This window comes from Alosa pseudoharengus, unplaced genomic scaffold, assembly GCF_046254945.1.
Source record: "Alosa pseudoharengus isolate Yale_2024_CS ecotype anadromous, Long Island Sound unplaced genomic scaffold, YU_APseudo_1.1 YU_APseudo_1.1_scf_9, whole genome shotgun sequence".
Classification (NCBI taxonomy): domain Eukaryota; kingdom Metazoa; phylum Chordata; class Actinopteri; order Clupeiformes; family Clupeidae; genus Alosa; species Alosa pseudoharengus.
In genome coordinates this window covers 40,973,795-40,989,627 of record NW_027468881.1, presented here as the reverse complement: position 1 = coordinate 40,989,627, position 15,833 = coordinate 40,973,795, and the positions used below count along the sequence as shown (strand labels likewise).

General features: G+C 45.0%; 1 protein-coding gene across 1 annotated transcript in view; it reads right to left on the bottom strand.

Moving 5' to 3' along the window:
- Positions 1–4,541: 4,541 nt before the first annotated feature.
- The window catches only part of frmd4bb (FERM domain containing 4Bb), a 39,090-nt gene continuing 27,798 nt past the window's right edge, over positions 4,542–15,833 (bottom strand). Inside the window, exons 20-24 of the mRNA XM_076277508.1 lie at positions 15,214–15,378; positions 13,602–14,365; positions 12,592–12,727; positions 11,307–11,420; positions 4,542–6,210 (exon numbers count right to left, since the gene is read on the bottom strand). Of these exons, the coding sequence (XP_076133623.1) occupies positions 11,318–11,420; positions 12,592–12,727; positions 13,602–14,365; positions 15,214–15,378 (1,168 nt within the window). The 3' untranslated portion in view covers positions 4,542–6,210; positions 11,307–11,317. The remainder of the gene's footprint in view (positions 6,211–11,306; positions 11,421–12,591; positions 12,728–13,601; positions 14,366–15,213; positions 15,379–15,833) is intronic.

Below are 15,833 nucleotides of genomic sequence, written 5' to 3'. Positions count from 1 at the left end.
TAGAAACATTTTAATCACATACAAATGTTCGTGTTACAGCTCAGGTAGTCTCCGCCATCTTGGTCAGACTTTTTTGTAACTCCCGCCTCCAAACACAAAGACGCGGACCTGATTGGTTCTCGATTGGTCCTCATTTAAATAAAGTTAAACTTTGGCCAACTTTGTTTCGCCTGCCTCGGCGATTCGCTTTCATTTCGCCCAACTAGGGCGAATTTCGTCTCCATTCAACCTCAATGAGAGCGACGCGAAATTTCGTTGTGTGGAAACACACCGTAACGCGTTAAAAAATTTTTTTCGAGGAACGGCAAACGACTTTCCTTTTTCAAAACGGTAGCCTACTTCTACTCTTACTGAAGTAAATTTTTGAGCCAATAATCTACTCTTTTACTCCGCTACATTTCAATTGCCTTACATTACGAGTACAAGTTTATTATTGGAGAAAGTATCTCGAAGAAGAAAAGCGCACCTCTCCCAGGAGAAAAGAAACAGGGCTTCAGAATGCGTTAGCCCACGATTATAAAAGTAATGCCTGGCCTAGCTAACAGCTCAGTTAACACAATGACGTACAGTTGCTGCATCTTCTGGCGAGGCTGCCAGAGTAGCAACGAGACTAGAGGTAGGCTATGACATGACACGGAAACTTTCACGTATATTCATTTCTGGCCAGCATCGTTCAACAATCACATTGGACAAGGAAAGTAGGCCTACAACTTAATTTACAAGCAAATCAAATGCACTGGAAATCGAGCATACAAGTTAGAAAAAGCCTAGCATTCATTTATGTTGCAGGACATGACATGAGACGGTCGGCTGAGAAAACAGATAGCCTGCTCTGTCGCTCTGCCCGAGTGGATATGCCTAGGCTATTATAGCCTAAATATAGGTCTACCCATAATATAGCCATTGTTTTTAGGTTACATTGTCTATGTATGGTGGAGTTATAACCAGACTTCTAGCAATGCAAAGCAGAAGAATCAGCTGCAATGTATTGGAAGACTGCTTTTCAATCCATAGCCACGTAATGCTTATTCTGGCTATGACAAAGTATATTAAATAAAATTTATTTGAATTGGGCTTTTAAAATATGTTTGACTATATGATTAGCCTACAGAGGAGGAGAAAAGCAAATAGGCATAAAGGATACTTTTGTATCCCTTTAAAGGTCCATCAAAAATATAAAAATGTAGGCCTACAAAAAAGTAACTTGTTAGACCTACTTGAGTAATTTATTAACAAAGTACTTTTTTACTTTTACTTGAGTACTGTAATGTGTATTCTGTACAAGTTCAAGAACCATTCTTATGCATTTTCTGAGTCGTTCACCTTTATTTTGGGCACAAAATAATTTTGGCTGGTAAAAAACCACTGTGGCAGGTGGATTTCAAAATTCACCTGCCACAGTGGCTGGTGGCCAAAAAAGTTAACTTCAGGCCCTGAATACAGTCTATGCCATAGACCATCGCGAGGAAGTGTAGGCTACTTTAATGTGGACATGATTCCACAAGATGACGGGGAGGGACCTGTGTCAAGACCTGTGCATCCATTGGTGAGGATGAGGCAGCGATCTGAGTAGGCTAATGCTAGCCTTTCCTTCAGCTGGCGCTACCTTGCTTACTTACGAATAGTGTCCACAATGCAATGGCTATGTGAGTAGAGAGAACGCTCGTTCGTGAAGAGCTCCAACATGCTCGTCAACAGTGTTGGGAGTAACGGCGTTTAAGTATAACGGCGTTAATTTGTCAATAACGGAGTAATGTAATTAATTACTTTTTACAACGTTACAACGCCGTTAACGTTACTGGACGTTAAATGCGGTGCGTTACTTACTTTGCATTGATTGAATAAACTGTGTAATCCGAACGCACCCCTGGCTCACAGCTAGTGAGGAGGTGGGTTAATAACGACGTAAGCGATTAGGATTGGCTAAGGCAGAGTCATGTTTCATGATAGCCAATCAGAGCCAGTGTTTTTACACACTTGCCAGCACACGCGCCACACACACGCAACAGCTAAAGTAGAGATTCGATGAAACAGCAGAGGTCAGGAGCAATCCGATGAAAAGTTGGCATTTTCAAGGTGGAGATATAAGCACTACTTCAAATTCATTGTGGTCAAAGGCAAGAACGTGCATGTAATGTGTACATTATGTCCAGGAGCGAAGACTTAGTCGACATCCGTTGTAAGCAACTCTAATTTAATGAGGCATCTCACACACGCTAGTGGCCAAAAACACCGATAGCCCCCCTCCACCAGAGATGATAGCTCGCCATCCACTAGCAAAGAAGGACTCGGAGCAATGTCCTCCAAGCAGCAAAAGCTAGATCTTTCTGCCTCACAACAAAAACCTATGACACAGGCTGAAGTCAACCGTAGGTCTGTCGATGTACAATTTCCACTTGGGGATCAATAAAGTATCTATCTATCTATCTATCTATCTAATCGAGAGTTATGTAGCCTACAAACACCTGTCTGTTCTACTAATTTCAACTGGCTTTTCAAAACTGCTCAAAAAATCCAAATTCTTTGACATATAGCAACTTTTTTTTTTAACAGTAACGCAAATAGTTACTTTCCCTGGTAACGAGTTACTCTTATCATAGAGTAATTCAGTTACTAACTCAGTTACTTTTTGGAACAAGTAGTGAGTAACTATAACTAATTACTTTTTTAAAGTAACATTCCCAACACTGCTCGTCAATGAATGGGTACCCCAGACTGTCTGTGTGTGTGTTTAAACCTGAGTATTTTTCTTTTACTTTTATGTCATGTGTGTATGTGGGATATTACATTCACAAAATTATTGAATTGTTTTGTCAAATAAATGTTATTTATGTCTTGACTGGGCATTATGCTTAGCTTTGCGGTTTGGAGGAGAAGTATGCTATCATTTACAGGTAAAGCTAACGTGAAGGTGGAGTTTTATATGATACAAAGATATCCAGCATTTACATACAGTCTTTAGCCTGCAATTCAGTTAATAAAGTATAAGTAAGTATAAGTATATATACTCTTTTGATCCCGTGAGGGGGATCATAATGTTATGTTTCGTTATTGCAAGGGAGGTTTGATGATCCAGCATTTCATAGTACTACATTTCCATAGGCTACCACAGGCCTCTTTAGAGACCCTGACCTATAGCTGTAATCGGGCTTTAAAAGTTAGGCCCAACAAGGCCCAAGCCCGAATGAAATCAGCCCAAGCCTGAGACTGACAGCTTTTTAAAAGCCCGAACCCGTTTACAGCCCCACATTATTTAAATGTCCGCACGCACGCAGCTCTTTTCCTTTTGTCAAGAATGAGTCATTTATACTTTTTTTAACATAATTTATTTATGACTAACGTAGGCTAGGCCACTTGGAAAGTTGGAACAAAGAAATAAAATAGCCTCTGTAACATCATAACATCTCAGCACTCTGAAGTTTGCGGGAATCCTCCCATACGCATACGACATTAATTAGTTATTGCGCCAGCTCTTCAAACCCCTCCCCATTTACGATATTAAAAGGCCTAATGTCTTTACAGCAAAAGATGACACACTTGTTCTCCGAAACCATTTGTTTCACCTTTGCAGGGTTGGGTTTTGTTGCTGTAACAAACGATGTGATTGTAGGTTGATACTGGGCACTGGCAGGTGTAGACCAGCTTTGATCAACATGCCTTATCAGCAACGAATTCCCTGTCGTTCTGCAGAATGTTGCATCCTCTGGACTTCTGGCTCATTATTCTCATTATGTACATGCCAAAACTTTTCCACACCTCAGACTTTGCTTTCTTTGCCGGTGCAACTAAAACGTAACCGCCAGAGGCCTCCACTTCACCTCCTCAGAGGCCATCCTCCACTTCACCTCCTCAGAGGCCATCCTCCACTTCACCTCCTCAGAGGCCATCCTCCACTTCACCTCCTCAGAGGCCAGCCTCCACTTCACCTCCTCAGAGGCCATCCTCCACTTCACCTCCTCAGAGGCCATCCTCCACTTCACCTCCTCAGAGGCCAGCCTCCACTTCACCTCCTCAGAGGCCAGCCTCCACTTCACCTCCTCAGAGGCCATCCTCCACTTCACCTCCTCAGCATCCATTTTTGCATCTTTCTCGCAGCTAATCGAAAGGCATCACCTGACCGCTCATTTAGCCCACCGCGCAAGCCCGAGCCCGCGTGAAATGATAGAAATTAAGCCTGAACCCGTCCGGTCCCGTCGGGTTCGGGCAGACATCTTCAGCTCTACCCTGACCCTATATATGCGAGAGAGAGTGACCTTAGACATGTATTGCTGATGCTCATGATAGTGGGCTACAATACAGGTTTTTCAATAGTCTGCCTAGTGGGAGTGTTACATAAAGATGAACACTATAATTAGATAATCTAAAGATGAACACTTAACAGCTGGTATTAGCAGTGGTACAACGACTAACTATTATGGAAAAACCTGTCAACTAAAAATCATTAATCTACACTATTTCTCATGAGCCCAGTATATGATGTAAAAAGTATTGTAATTGTTACAACTATATATTCAGATCAGGTAGACAATTAGCGACCAATGTCTCTGACACAACTTTTTTATTCACACTCCATTTGTCAATGAGATATACTGTATCTCTCTGTAAGTGTTGACACAGTTTTGAAGGCCAAACGCTGTACAAATATCTATGATACCAAATGACAGGCATACTGTATTACCTTGAATGTCATCCATGTTTAAATTCAAACACTGTCGTCCTAAAAAAAATTAAAGAACAGCCAAGAGCCTGCTTATCAAATCTTAAAATATCACTGTACATAACATGCTTTCTATACCACTTTCAACAAACACAACAGAAAACAAAATACAAATACATACTATGAACATTATTGACATTTACATTCAAAATCATTATTTAGACCAAGAGAGGAAAGACAGTACTGTGTGTGAGTCAGACAGACAGAGAGAGAGAGAGAGAGAGAGAGAGAGAGAGGAAAGAAGGGTAGAGATAGAGGGGTAGAGAGGTAGAGGGGGGTAAGGGCAGCACCTAGAGGAAAGAGAGAGATAAAGAAGGGTGGAGAGACAGGGTGGGTAAGGGATGGAGAGGTAGAGGGGGTAAGGGATGGAGAGATAGAGGGGGTAAGGGATGGAGAGATAGAGGGGGTAAGGGATGGAGAGATAGAGGGGGGTAAGGGCAGCACCTAGAGGAAAGAGAGAGATAAAGAAGGGTGGAGAGACAGGGTGGGTAAGGGATGGAGAGACAGGGTGGGTAAGGGATGGAGAGGTAGAGGGGGTAAGGGATGGAGAGGTAGAGGGGGTAAGGGATGGAGAGACAGGGTGGGTAAGGGATGGAGAGGTAGAGGGGGTAAGGGATGGAGAGGTAGAGGGGGTAAGGGATGGAGAGGTAGAGGGGGTAAGGGATGGAGAGGTAGAGGGGGTAAGGGCAGCACCTAGTCCATGTATTCCAGCACAGGACTGAGGTGCACCATGGAGAAGGCTCGTTGTACATCACCATGGAGACGGCTCGTTGTACATCACCATGGAGAAGGCTCGTTGTACGTCAGTTGTACTACTCACTCAACTCTCAACACAGAACATGACAACAGATGGGAAAATCCTAAGAATGACTGTCTCACAGAAATAGCACGCATAACTTAAACACCTACAAGAAACATTTGCATTTGCAAAACATATCGATCCTTCCATTAACGTCAGCTGGCGCCACCTAAAGTTATAGACCGTTCGACCAGATCTGCAATCATTTCAATCAGCACCTGGAACTACATGAAGGTGACATTGTTTTTTTTTTTAAAAACTGACATGTTTTTATAAATATGATGGAAAAAATAACCACTAATATGAACCCAGGGAGAGAGAGCGCTCGACATGTCAGACATTCAGCGTGTGTGTGTGTGTGTGTGCGCATTGAGTTATGGTTATCCATCGCAGAAGGACTCGCCTTGTCCTATGGGTTTTGTCTTTGTATGGTTTTGTCTTCTTCAGATATTCAGATGTCCTCCAATGTGCTGTTTGGTTCTTGTACAGGTGCTTGGATGGATGTTTCTTTGGATACCCTGGGCTGAACTGCGTTTCAATCCAAGGCACATAAGTGTGTGTGTGTGTGCTTGTGTGTGACTGTATGTGTGTGTGTATTTGGGATCCTGTTGCTCTTGGTGTCCTGTCCGGTCCAGTGAGGCCTTTGGTCCTGTGAGTCCTCAGAACAGCAGCTGATGTGTAATCCACTTGTGATCTGAGGAGACACACCACACAGAGCTACATGACACCATCTCAGAAGCAGTGCAACCACAACACACCACACAGAGCTACATGACACCATCTCAGAAGCAGTGCAACCACAACAAAAATCAAACCTTGGACATGTAATGGTGGCATACTGTTTAATGTGTTTTGTAGTTTCAAGTAAAACATCACTTTAAAGTTATTTTGATAATACAAACGAAACTATTTAAAGCAGTATCCAAATCTACAGCACCAGCCATCGTACATGCATACCTGCCTCAATTCAAGGACCTTCATAGTCCTCCCATGACGTCATTGGGATTTAATGCTTTTTTTATGCCAATCTCATGTCCCTGGGTAAAAAAATCCAGCGATAGCTAAATTCTTTGTCCAGGTGTGTCCTTATAAAGGTTAAGTTGAGGTGCGCATGTTTAGAGAACAGTGATCCATGATCAGCATCCATGATTTTTGGATGGGGTGAAAATATTTCAACCACCAGAACACCATACCCACAGTGGATAATCAGTCCCTCCAGGATTTTTTAAGATTGTTGAAATCTAAAATGGCTGATTTGCGGAAGGAAGTGAAAATGGCAAAAATAGTTGCGATTTCACCTGGTACCTTGTGCGCTTTATGTTTTCTTTTTATTATGATCTTTACCTTTTTAACTATTCTTTGACTACAGTATATGGCCCTTCTATGGTTTTATTTGCTATTACTGTTTGAATGACGTTGAATGACCTCTGTGTATGACATGCACTGTATAAACTTGACTTGACTTACTTTCATAGACTAGATAGTTTAGCACCACCAGGTTGAGAGATGCAAGTATTGCGGTGTTTGGACAAAATTGCAAGATTGCCCAGAATTTGCGGAGATTTGCTGAATTTGCGTTAATTGTTGCGATCGCAACATCACGAATTCCTGGAGGGACTGGATAATAGCTTTAGAAATGTATTGGTTAATTTTCATAAAAAAATTTAAAAATGATGAAAACCCTTCTTTCTACCACTTACAACTTTTTGGCATGTGGCAGTGCCATTTTCAGTCAGAACAAACATATTGGTCAAGAAAAACCAACATTAGATCAACATTTGCCAGGGGTATGAATAATTTTGTTCCTAACTGTGTATGTATGTACGTACGATTTTTTGACTCTTATTTCACTATTGGTCTGTTCGAAACGGTAAAAACTGCTGCCTTTTAAGATATCTAACTGGGGAGCAAGGCAGCAAGTGCGGTTTTAAACCGAAAAAACTAATTTAGCTGCCTTCTAAGATATAATAAAGATTTAGTTAAGATATAATAAAGAAACAAAGATTTCCTGAATAACGGTCATTTTTGGAGGCAGCATCGATGCACACTTCATGCTCCCTTCTACCCATAATCCTTTGCAGCAACGTCTGAAACAGCTGTGAAAAGTAGAAGAAGATTGCGGATAACATCGGTAATGGCTGCTGAATCTGTTGAAATGTAATTTGTGTGACATTATTTTGCTTAAATTTGTAGATCTGAGATTAGAGATGCACCGATATGGAATTTTAGGGCCGATAACGATAACCGATATTTATTGGTTTGTTGTGGCCGATACCGATACGATAACCGATAATATTACTCTTGAAAAAAAAATGTGAAAAGTGATTTGGGGAAAGCATTTAATAATAATTTTATTGCAGTAATTTTACCTACCACCAAATGATGGACAGAACTCATAATAGTCCTCAATAGTACGGCAGTCAACAATATAACAGTAGCCTAGCCCTACAGTATGCGTGGCTCCTTTAAGTGAACCTGACGTCAGTGAATTGCGAGTGAGTGGCTAGAGAGTTTGAATCGTTTTCATTTAGGACTAAACGCTCATAAACGGCTCAGCTTGGAATAAGCTACAGTATAGCGACCAAATCAGAGTTTGTGAGGGAAACTTAGGTTTAGTTTCAACTGCGGGTAACTGAATAAAGCTTGTGCTGCAGCAGAAATGAAAGGCGTTAGCCCCGAAGGTTTTAATAACTTATTATGATGACCTGTCTGGAACTGAAGCACGAATGGTTAGCATATTTCTAGGTAAAAATACAAAACCCAAGTTAAAGTAATGCAAATATAATACTAAAACACAACTTAGAACTAGGCCTACTGATGTACTCGTCCCACTAACGAGTTTGTTTATTTGTTTCCCCGACCAGCGCGGTAAAGTGCAAACACACCAGCACAAGACGGCTCTAGATAGGGCTGAGCTCCGCTCTGTTAAGGTTAATGGTGGATCATTCACGAGAGGATTTGGAGATGCACAGATTCCCAAATGAAATATGGTGAAATACATTCACACCGCTAACATTATATTGAGGAAAAAGTATAGCCAACCAAGCTCAAGTAGCTCAGTGTAGCAGGACGGACCTTACGTAGGCCTAAATTAGGACTTTAAAAAATATCGGCGCAAATTATCGGCCAGAATTCTGTTATCGGACCGATAATAATATTTTCATTTTTTCACTTATCGGCTAATAATATATCGGCCGCCGATATATCGTGCATCCCTATCTGAGATGAGAAATAAATTATTTACTATCTGATTATACCATTGTTGTAACCGTTAATAGCGTCTGGTCTGATATATCTGCCGCCCGTAAAACTAATTTATACCATTAGCCTGCTAGCTTATGTAAGCTAAGTATATGATAAGATAATGTATAGAACGCCAGTCTCCACCTCCACTGCGCGTCGGGGTCCGGTTCGCCCTGTCGGGACCTATTTCCCGATAATGACCGGCGTTCTATACATTATCCCGCTTATTACACGGCTACTTGCCAACACAAGAAAAATAAACTTCACACAGTAGTCTACTTTTATGAGGTCCGAATGATTTATTGCGATTTCGTAAAAAAAGAAAAAAATAAGAGAAAATAGTTCTTCAAAAGTTTAGACTTTGCTTGGCAACGCCTTGGATTTCTAGTACCGCCAGGGCTAGGCTACTTGTTGAGGTTGAATTGGACATTCCCGTTGAACGTACAATGAGGGCGAATGGTAACCTGGCCCTAGCCAGATGAATTTCGCTCCGCCTAGCTCCACTCATCCATCTGGAACCGATCCATTGAAGTGTTGCTTCAGAAGGCTGGACCTAATCAAAAAATGCTTGCATATGATTGAATAAGCCACTTGTCCGTCATCTATTGACGTGCTACTTCAACCACTCTCATCGAAGCCAACCCGTGATGCTGATAACAGTCTCACAGTCGCTTCTACGCTATGTCACATCTATGAAACTCCCGCCCTGCGTCCTGATTGGCTAAACCATAAAGTTGGTTGGAGAAATCACTCTCAATGGAAGAGGTTCCAGATGGATGTGAGTGAAGCTAGGCGGAGCTAAGCGGAACGACATTCATCTGGCTAGGGCCAGGTTAGGCGAATGGTGCATCTCGGGGTAAGTTCGTACTCAAACCCCCATTAATTTCTTGACTTGATTCTCCAACTTCTCCTCGATCGGCAGATACAGGGTTAATTCCAGGCACATCTGAAAACACAGAATAGAACACGTTGACTGCAGTGTCCACATTGGAAAAAATATTATGGGCAACTTGTAGCAGCTATTGTGGTAGCAACTCACCTGAAAGGATCTGGCTCCATTTCTCCCTGTCAGAGGTTGTCGGAGCCCAGTAGCTTTTCAGACTGGTCTCGCATCTGTGCCCGGTGACCGTCATTATTTCCCTTGCGGGCATCCCGCTGTTGAAAGCAGCTGCACAGCAGTACTTCTCAGACTATGATTTGTGTACCGTCTGGACAATGCAGCTGCTTGGCTGATGTTGGCCATCATGAATCCAAGTGGATTGTGCGCCATGGGTTCCCTGGAATACCAGATCTTCTGCTGGTCGAGGACAGATTGTTCTTGCCTTAGAGGATGGAGGTAGAACCTCTTTGCATCAGGTGGGCAATGTGAAAGATATTTCTTAAAACTTGCCACCGGGCAATTTGGGTTTCCCGGTTCAGAAAAAATGCACCCGCGATAGTTATGTTGCATAGTGTCCCTTGGGTCTTTGTGATTTTTCGTTTCGGCATTAAACGATAGAGTGATATACTTTTTGCCATTTTTGTCCCGTTTGATGGGAAACGAATCCCTGGTCAGATCCCGGTTACCCTCCCTGCCTCTTCGTGCAAGGTGCAACTGGACGTCAAACCATACCTTTCGGACTAAGCCAATGGCTGTGGTCGTACAGAGGGCCTCTGATTCCCTGATTGGCTTTAGATCAGCGCTTGAGATGGGGGGATGGTGCTGGCTGATGTCTTTGCCACTCTTGCGAATATCTTTGATTACAGATTTAAAAACATTGTTGCTGGACTTAAATTCTGGGTTCTGATGTATGTTGAATTTAGCATAAAAGCGATTTATTCCACTACGGATAATAATAATTATTACACGGCTCTTCACAAGGCAAGTAGAACGCTCCATTGACTTGAATGGGATTTCCCAACGTTCTACGGTAAAATAAATTCATGTAATTACCGCTGCAAACATAAAATTACCGATGTCAATGGCAACGGGTTTTGTGCTGCTGATCATATCACTCCGCAAGTATTCCGGTCACTTCTTGCATTGGAACTTCATTCAAAAGTGAAAGCAGACGGTTGATCAGCTGTGTTGCGAACTATTTGTTTCTCAGCAAAAGCCACAACGAAACAGTAACAAATAAGTGTAAAGACACTATCGTGGAGTTTATTTTTTTGTTTTGGCAAGTAGCCGTATAATAAGCGGGATAATGTATAGAACACCGGTCATTATGGGAAAATAAGTCCCTTCAGGATGGTTCGCCCTGTCCCTCCGGCATTCTATACATTGTCCCTTACTTAACGTCCGGCGTTCTATACATTATCCCTTACATACATTATCCCTTACTTAACGTCCGGCGTTCTATACATTATCCCTTACTGAACACCCGGCTTTTGCCCATGTCATACTATAGTGTTAATCAAAGATTCTAGAGTGCTACTCTTTTTTTTAAAAGATGCATTTAATCCAAAGTCATGTCTAGTGAGACAATTCCCTATGTAAGGAGGGAGGCAGCCGTCTTCCATTTCGAACAGACCCTACATAGTGTGTCTACATAGCTCACGTCTTACCTTTGTGCTTTCTATGAATGCTCCTCATCGGTGTACCTAGCTGTGGCCCCGCCCACCTCCACCGTCTCAGACGTGAGAGTCACAGGCTCTGCCCCTCTGGACTCCACAGCATACCTGTCCACACGCGCAAGAAAACACTCATTCACTACGAGAAACACTCTGGCCCTTCAAAATATCAGTATTTACCTTATATATTTTCATTATTTTGAAATAAATAACAAAATATACACAACAGAACAAACAATCCAAGAGATCATTATTAATGTTAGTTTCAGACACAAAACAGGCCCAAGTATGCCATGGCTTAGTAACACACCATGCCAACAAAAGACACACACTCTTGTGACCTAGTTCTGGTGAGAATGGATCTCCCACAGCAGGGGGTCAGTCCACTCGCAGGGAGTGTTGGAGGAGGGAGGGAGGCTGAGACAGCAGGAGGAGGAGGAGGAAGGTTGGGAACTCATGAAGGGGAACTCATGGTAGCCCTCGGACTCTGAGAACTGACATAGGCACTCAGGGGGCCAACAAGCAGGCCAGCATCTAGACGAGAACCGGTCACTGAGGGGGAGAGAAAGGAATGAGGGACCGCTCGTAGTGGACGTCTCTGCCTGGCCAATTAGCCAGCGCTCGGCACGGGCCTGCAGCCGCCAGCACTGGACCACCAGGTTCCACGGCACGCACAGGCCAAGCAGTGTGCACACACAGAGCCAACACCTGAGAAGACACTCCAGGCTCTTAGCCCTTACAATTCCATTGAAATAACATGACACTTTTCATTCAAATAACATGACACCTTCAACAAATAATTGTGTGGAATGGAATTCTAAACAAAAAGGCAGACAGATTTTGGTTTAAAGGGTTTATTTCCCAACTCTCAGTTAGCTTGAGCACTGGGTTGTGGTTAGCTGGTGATGGCACTGCGCTGGAATGTCATGGAATGCAGGGTAGAGAGTCCAAATATCCCTACGGAGTGGCGTATTGCATGTAATTCAGTCATTTGTATTGGCAACAAACCCATTTCATGAACAGTGCGAATGATGCAATAGAGACAAGACCATAGAGTTCACGATGATGCACAAGGGTCAAGACAATAGAGTTTATGATGATGCAATAGGGTCAAGACAATAGAGTTTATGATGATGCAATAGATGATGGTTTTCTTAAGGACAAGACAATAGAGTTTATGATGGTGTTCTAAAGGACAAGACAACAGAGTTTATGATGGTGTTCTAAAGGCCTTGTTACGGCGGTTCATGTGAGCGCTGGTCATGGAGCTGCTGCTGACCTGCTGTGAGTGGGACTCCTGTAGGGGGCGCTGTAGGATGGCTGTGTGGTCAGTGGCATGTCCAGCAGTTCGCTGTCCGTCAGGCCTACAGCAAGGTGACTGCGCCAGTTACCCCCCCCACTGGCTGCAGAGGACACTAGTGAAGAACAAAAACAAGATATTTACACATTCCGATGTGACACCCATGCAGATCAAGTTTTATTGTGATTGGACACTGAGTAGCCGAGAGGAAACAGCAGGACAGTAATCATCGGAGGACTGCATCCCGCAGGACAGTAATCTGCGTCCAGTAGGACAGGAGGACTGCATCCCGCAGGACAGTAATCTGCGTCCAGTAGGACAGGAGGACTGCATCCCGCAGGACAGTAATCTGCGTCCAGTAGGACAGGAGGACTGCATCCCGCAGGACAGTAATCTGCGTCCAGTAGGACAGGAGGACTGCGTCCCGCAGGACAGTAATCTGCGTCCAGTAGGACAGGAGGACTGCGTTCAGCATGACAGTAATCTGCGTCCAGTAGGACAGGAGGACTGCATCCCGCAGGACAGTAATCTGCGTCCAGTAGGACAGGAGGACTGCATCCCGCAGGACAGTAATCTGCGTCCAGTAGGACAGGAGGACTGCGTTCAGCATGACAGTAATCTGCGTCCAGACGTGGGCACTGCTGGCAGTCTCCCTAACCTAAGGAGGAGGAAAATGTCTGAACCAGGCCAGCTGACTCACTCACTCACATACATACTCTCTCTTTGTAGAGGTCTTTCTCCACTCTCTCTCTCTTTTTCTCTCATCTCTCATTTCCACTCTCTCGGTCACACACTCTCTCTCACACACTACCTCTCACACACTCTCTCTCACACACTACCTCTCTGATGTTTCAGACTAAGCCTTTTTCTCTACAAAGCTGGCATGACTGAACAAAAAGCAACGGCAGCCTTAATCTGTGTTCCAGACACCGTGAGCCAATTGAGCTCCGCTCAGCGCGCCGTTCCTGAGTGGGGCTGGAGGGCCGTACCTGAGGAGAAGGAGGTGGTCCGGCTGGAGGGGCTGAAGTGGGCGGCGGGGAGCGTCTGGTAGCCCAGGCTATGCTGCGAGCCCCTCTCGTAGTCGTAGACTCCGCCCAGGCCTCGTCCAGCGTCCCGGTGGACGGCGCTGCGCTGGTACCAGCCACGGAGATGCTCCACCACCAGCGCCTTCTGCACGTTCTTGGCCAGCAGCTCGTTTCGGGGGGCCTGTCGGCCCCTCGGGGGCCTCATGGTGGCGTAGGGGTTCTGGGCCATGTCGGGCCCGTCGGAGCCGTAGTGGTGGTACCGGCTGTGGGCAGGGTAGCCGCTGTGTCCGTAGGAGGGGTTGACATTGTAGTGGCCCTCTAGCTCGTTCTCGAACACGTAGCCGCCGTTGGAGTACTCGTAGTCCGGGGTCGGGTAGCCGGCCACGTAGTAGGCCAGCGGTCCGTAGTGTGCGGGCGGTGGGCAGGCATAGCCGCAGCCCGAGGGGTTGTGCACCAGGTTGGGCATGCTGCCTGTGTTGCCGTACACCTCCACCTTGCGGTGGCGCCGGTAGTCGTAGATGCGGTGGTCGACGGTGCGGTACTGGGCGTAGTCGGCGCTGGACAGGCTGGTGTAGGACGAGCAGTCGTCCAGGGCCTCGGAGCTGGTGCTTCGGCGGGCTGGCGACAGCGTGAAGGTGGCCTTCTCCGAGCCACTCCCCCGCCGCAACTGAGACTGCGACTCCAAGCTGCCGCTGCGGTGCCGGAAACACTGCACGTTCCCCTCCGACCTGCAGGGGGAGCTCCAGCACTCAGCTACAGCTCACAACTCTCACTTACGCATGCTCACAACTCTCACTTACGCATGCTCACAACTCTCACTTACGCATGCTCACAACTCTCACTTACGCATGCTCACAACTCTCACTTACGCATGTTCACAACTCTCACGCACACTTACGCATGCTCACAACTCTCACGCACACTTACACATGCCACTAAAACGGAATGCATCTCTAGTTCTCTTTTACCATACTCTACAAATCATTTCTACATATGACGGTCAGGGTGCATATATGCAGTACCATACTCTACAAATCATTTCTACATATGACGGTCAGGGTGCAAATGTAATCTCCATTTAAAAAACTGTCAATATCACACTGGAGGCTTATGTATGTGAGTAGTGTGTTGGTGTAGACTTTGTAGAGTGTTTGTGTACAGTGTAGTGTCGAGTGTGTGTGTGTAGTAAAGTGTAGTGTATAGTGTGTGTGTAGTGTAGAGTGTGTGTGCAGAGTGTGTGTATGTAGTGTATAGTGTGTGTATGTAGTGTAGAGTGTGTGTGTAGAGTGTATGTAGAGTAGAGTGTGTGTGTAGTGTAGAGTGTGTGTGTAGAGTGTATGTAGAGTAGAGTGTGTGTGTAGTGTAGAGTGTGTGTGTAGAGTGTATGTATGTAGTGTAGAGTGTGTGTGTAGAGTAGAGTGTGTGTGTGTGTGTAGAGTATAGTGTGTGTGTAGTGTAGAGTGTGTGTAGTGTAGAGTGTGAGTAGAGTGTGTGTGTGTGTGTAGAGAGTGTGAGTAGAGTGTGTGTGTGTGTGTGTGTGTGTGAATGTGTGTGTGTGTGTGTGTGTGGGTCTGACCGGAGCTGGCTGCTGCTATAGGCGTTGCGGGTCATGACGGGTGTGTCCGGTATGCTCCGGGCGTCGCGCGGATGTCTGGGAACCGTTTTGTACGGACTGCTGTGAGTGGACGACACTTCCCTTGGGCCGTAGTAACGTCCCGCGACCTGGAGGTCGTAATCCAGTCTGTGGAGGGACAATGCGTACGTCTGTTAGGACAGTTGGGATGCTCTGGTGACAGAGGGACAATGCGTAAGTCTGTTAGGACAGTTGGGATGCTCTGGTGACAGAGGGAGAATGCGTAAGTCTGTTAGGACAGTTGGGATGCTCTGGTGACAGAGGGACAATGCGTAAGTCTGTTAGGACAGTTGGGATGCTGTGGTGACAGAGGGACAATGCGTAAGTCTGTTAGGACAGTTGGGATGCTGTGGTGACAGGGGTCAGTTTCATCCAGTGGAATGTCAACTGCTCCCTCAGCACGGAGACAACCTAAAGACCGGTACTCCTCCACACAAACAAACAAACAACCATGAACAACAGACACAGGGACAAAACAAGAGAGAGAGAGAGAGAGACTAAAGGGTAATAGACAGAAAGAGAAGAGAGAGAAGGAGAATGAGAGGAGAGGTAGAAGGAAAGAG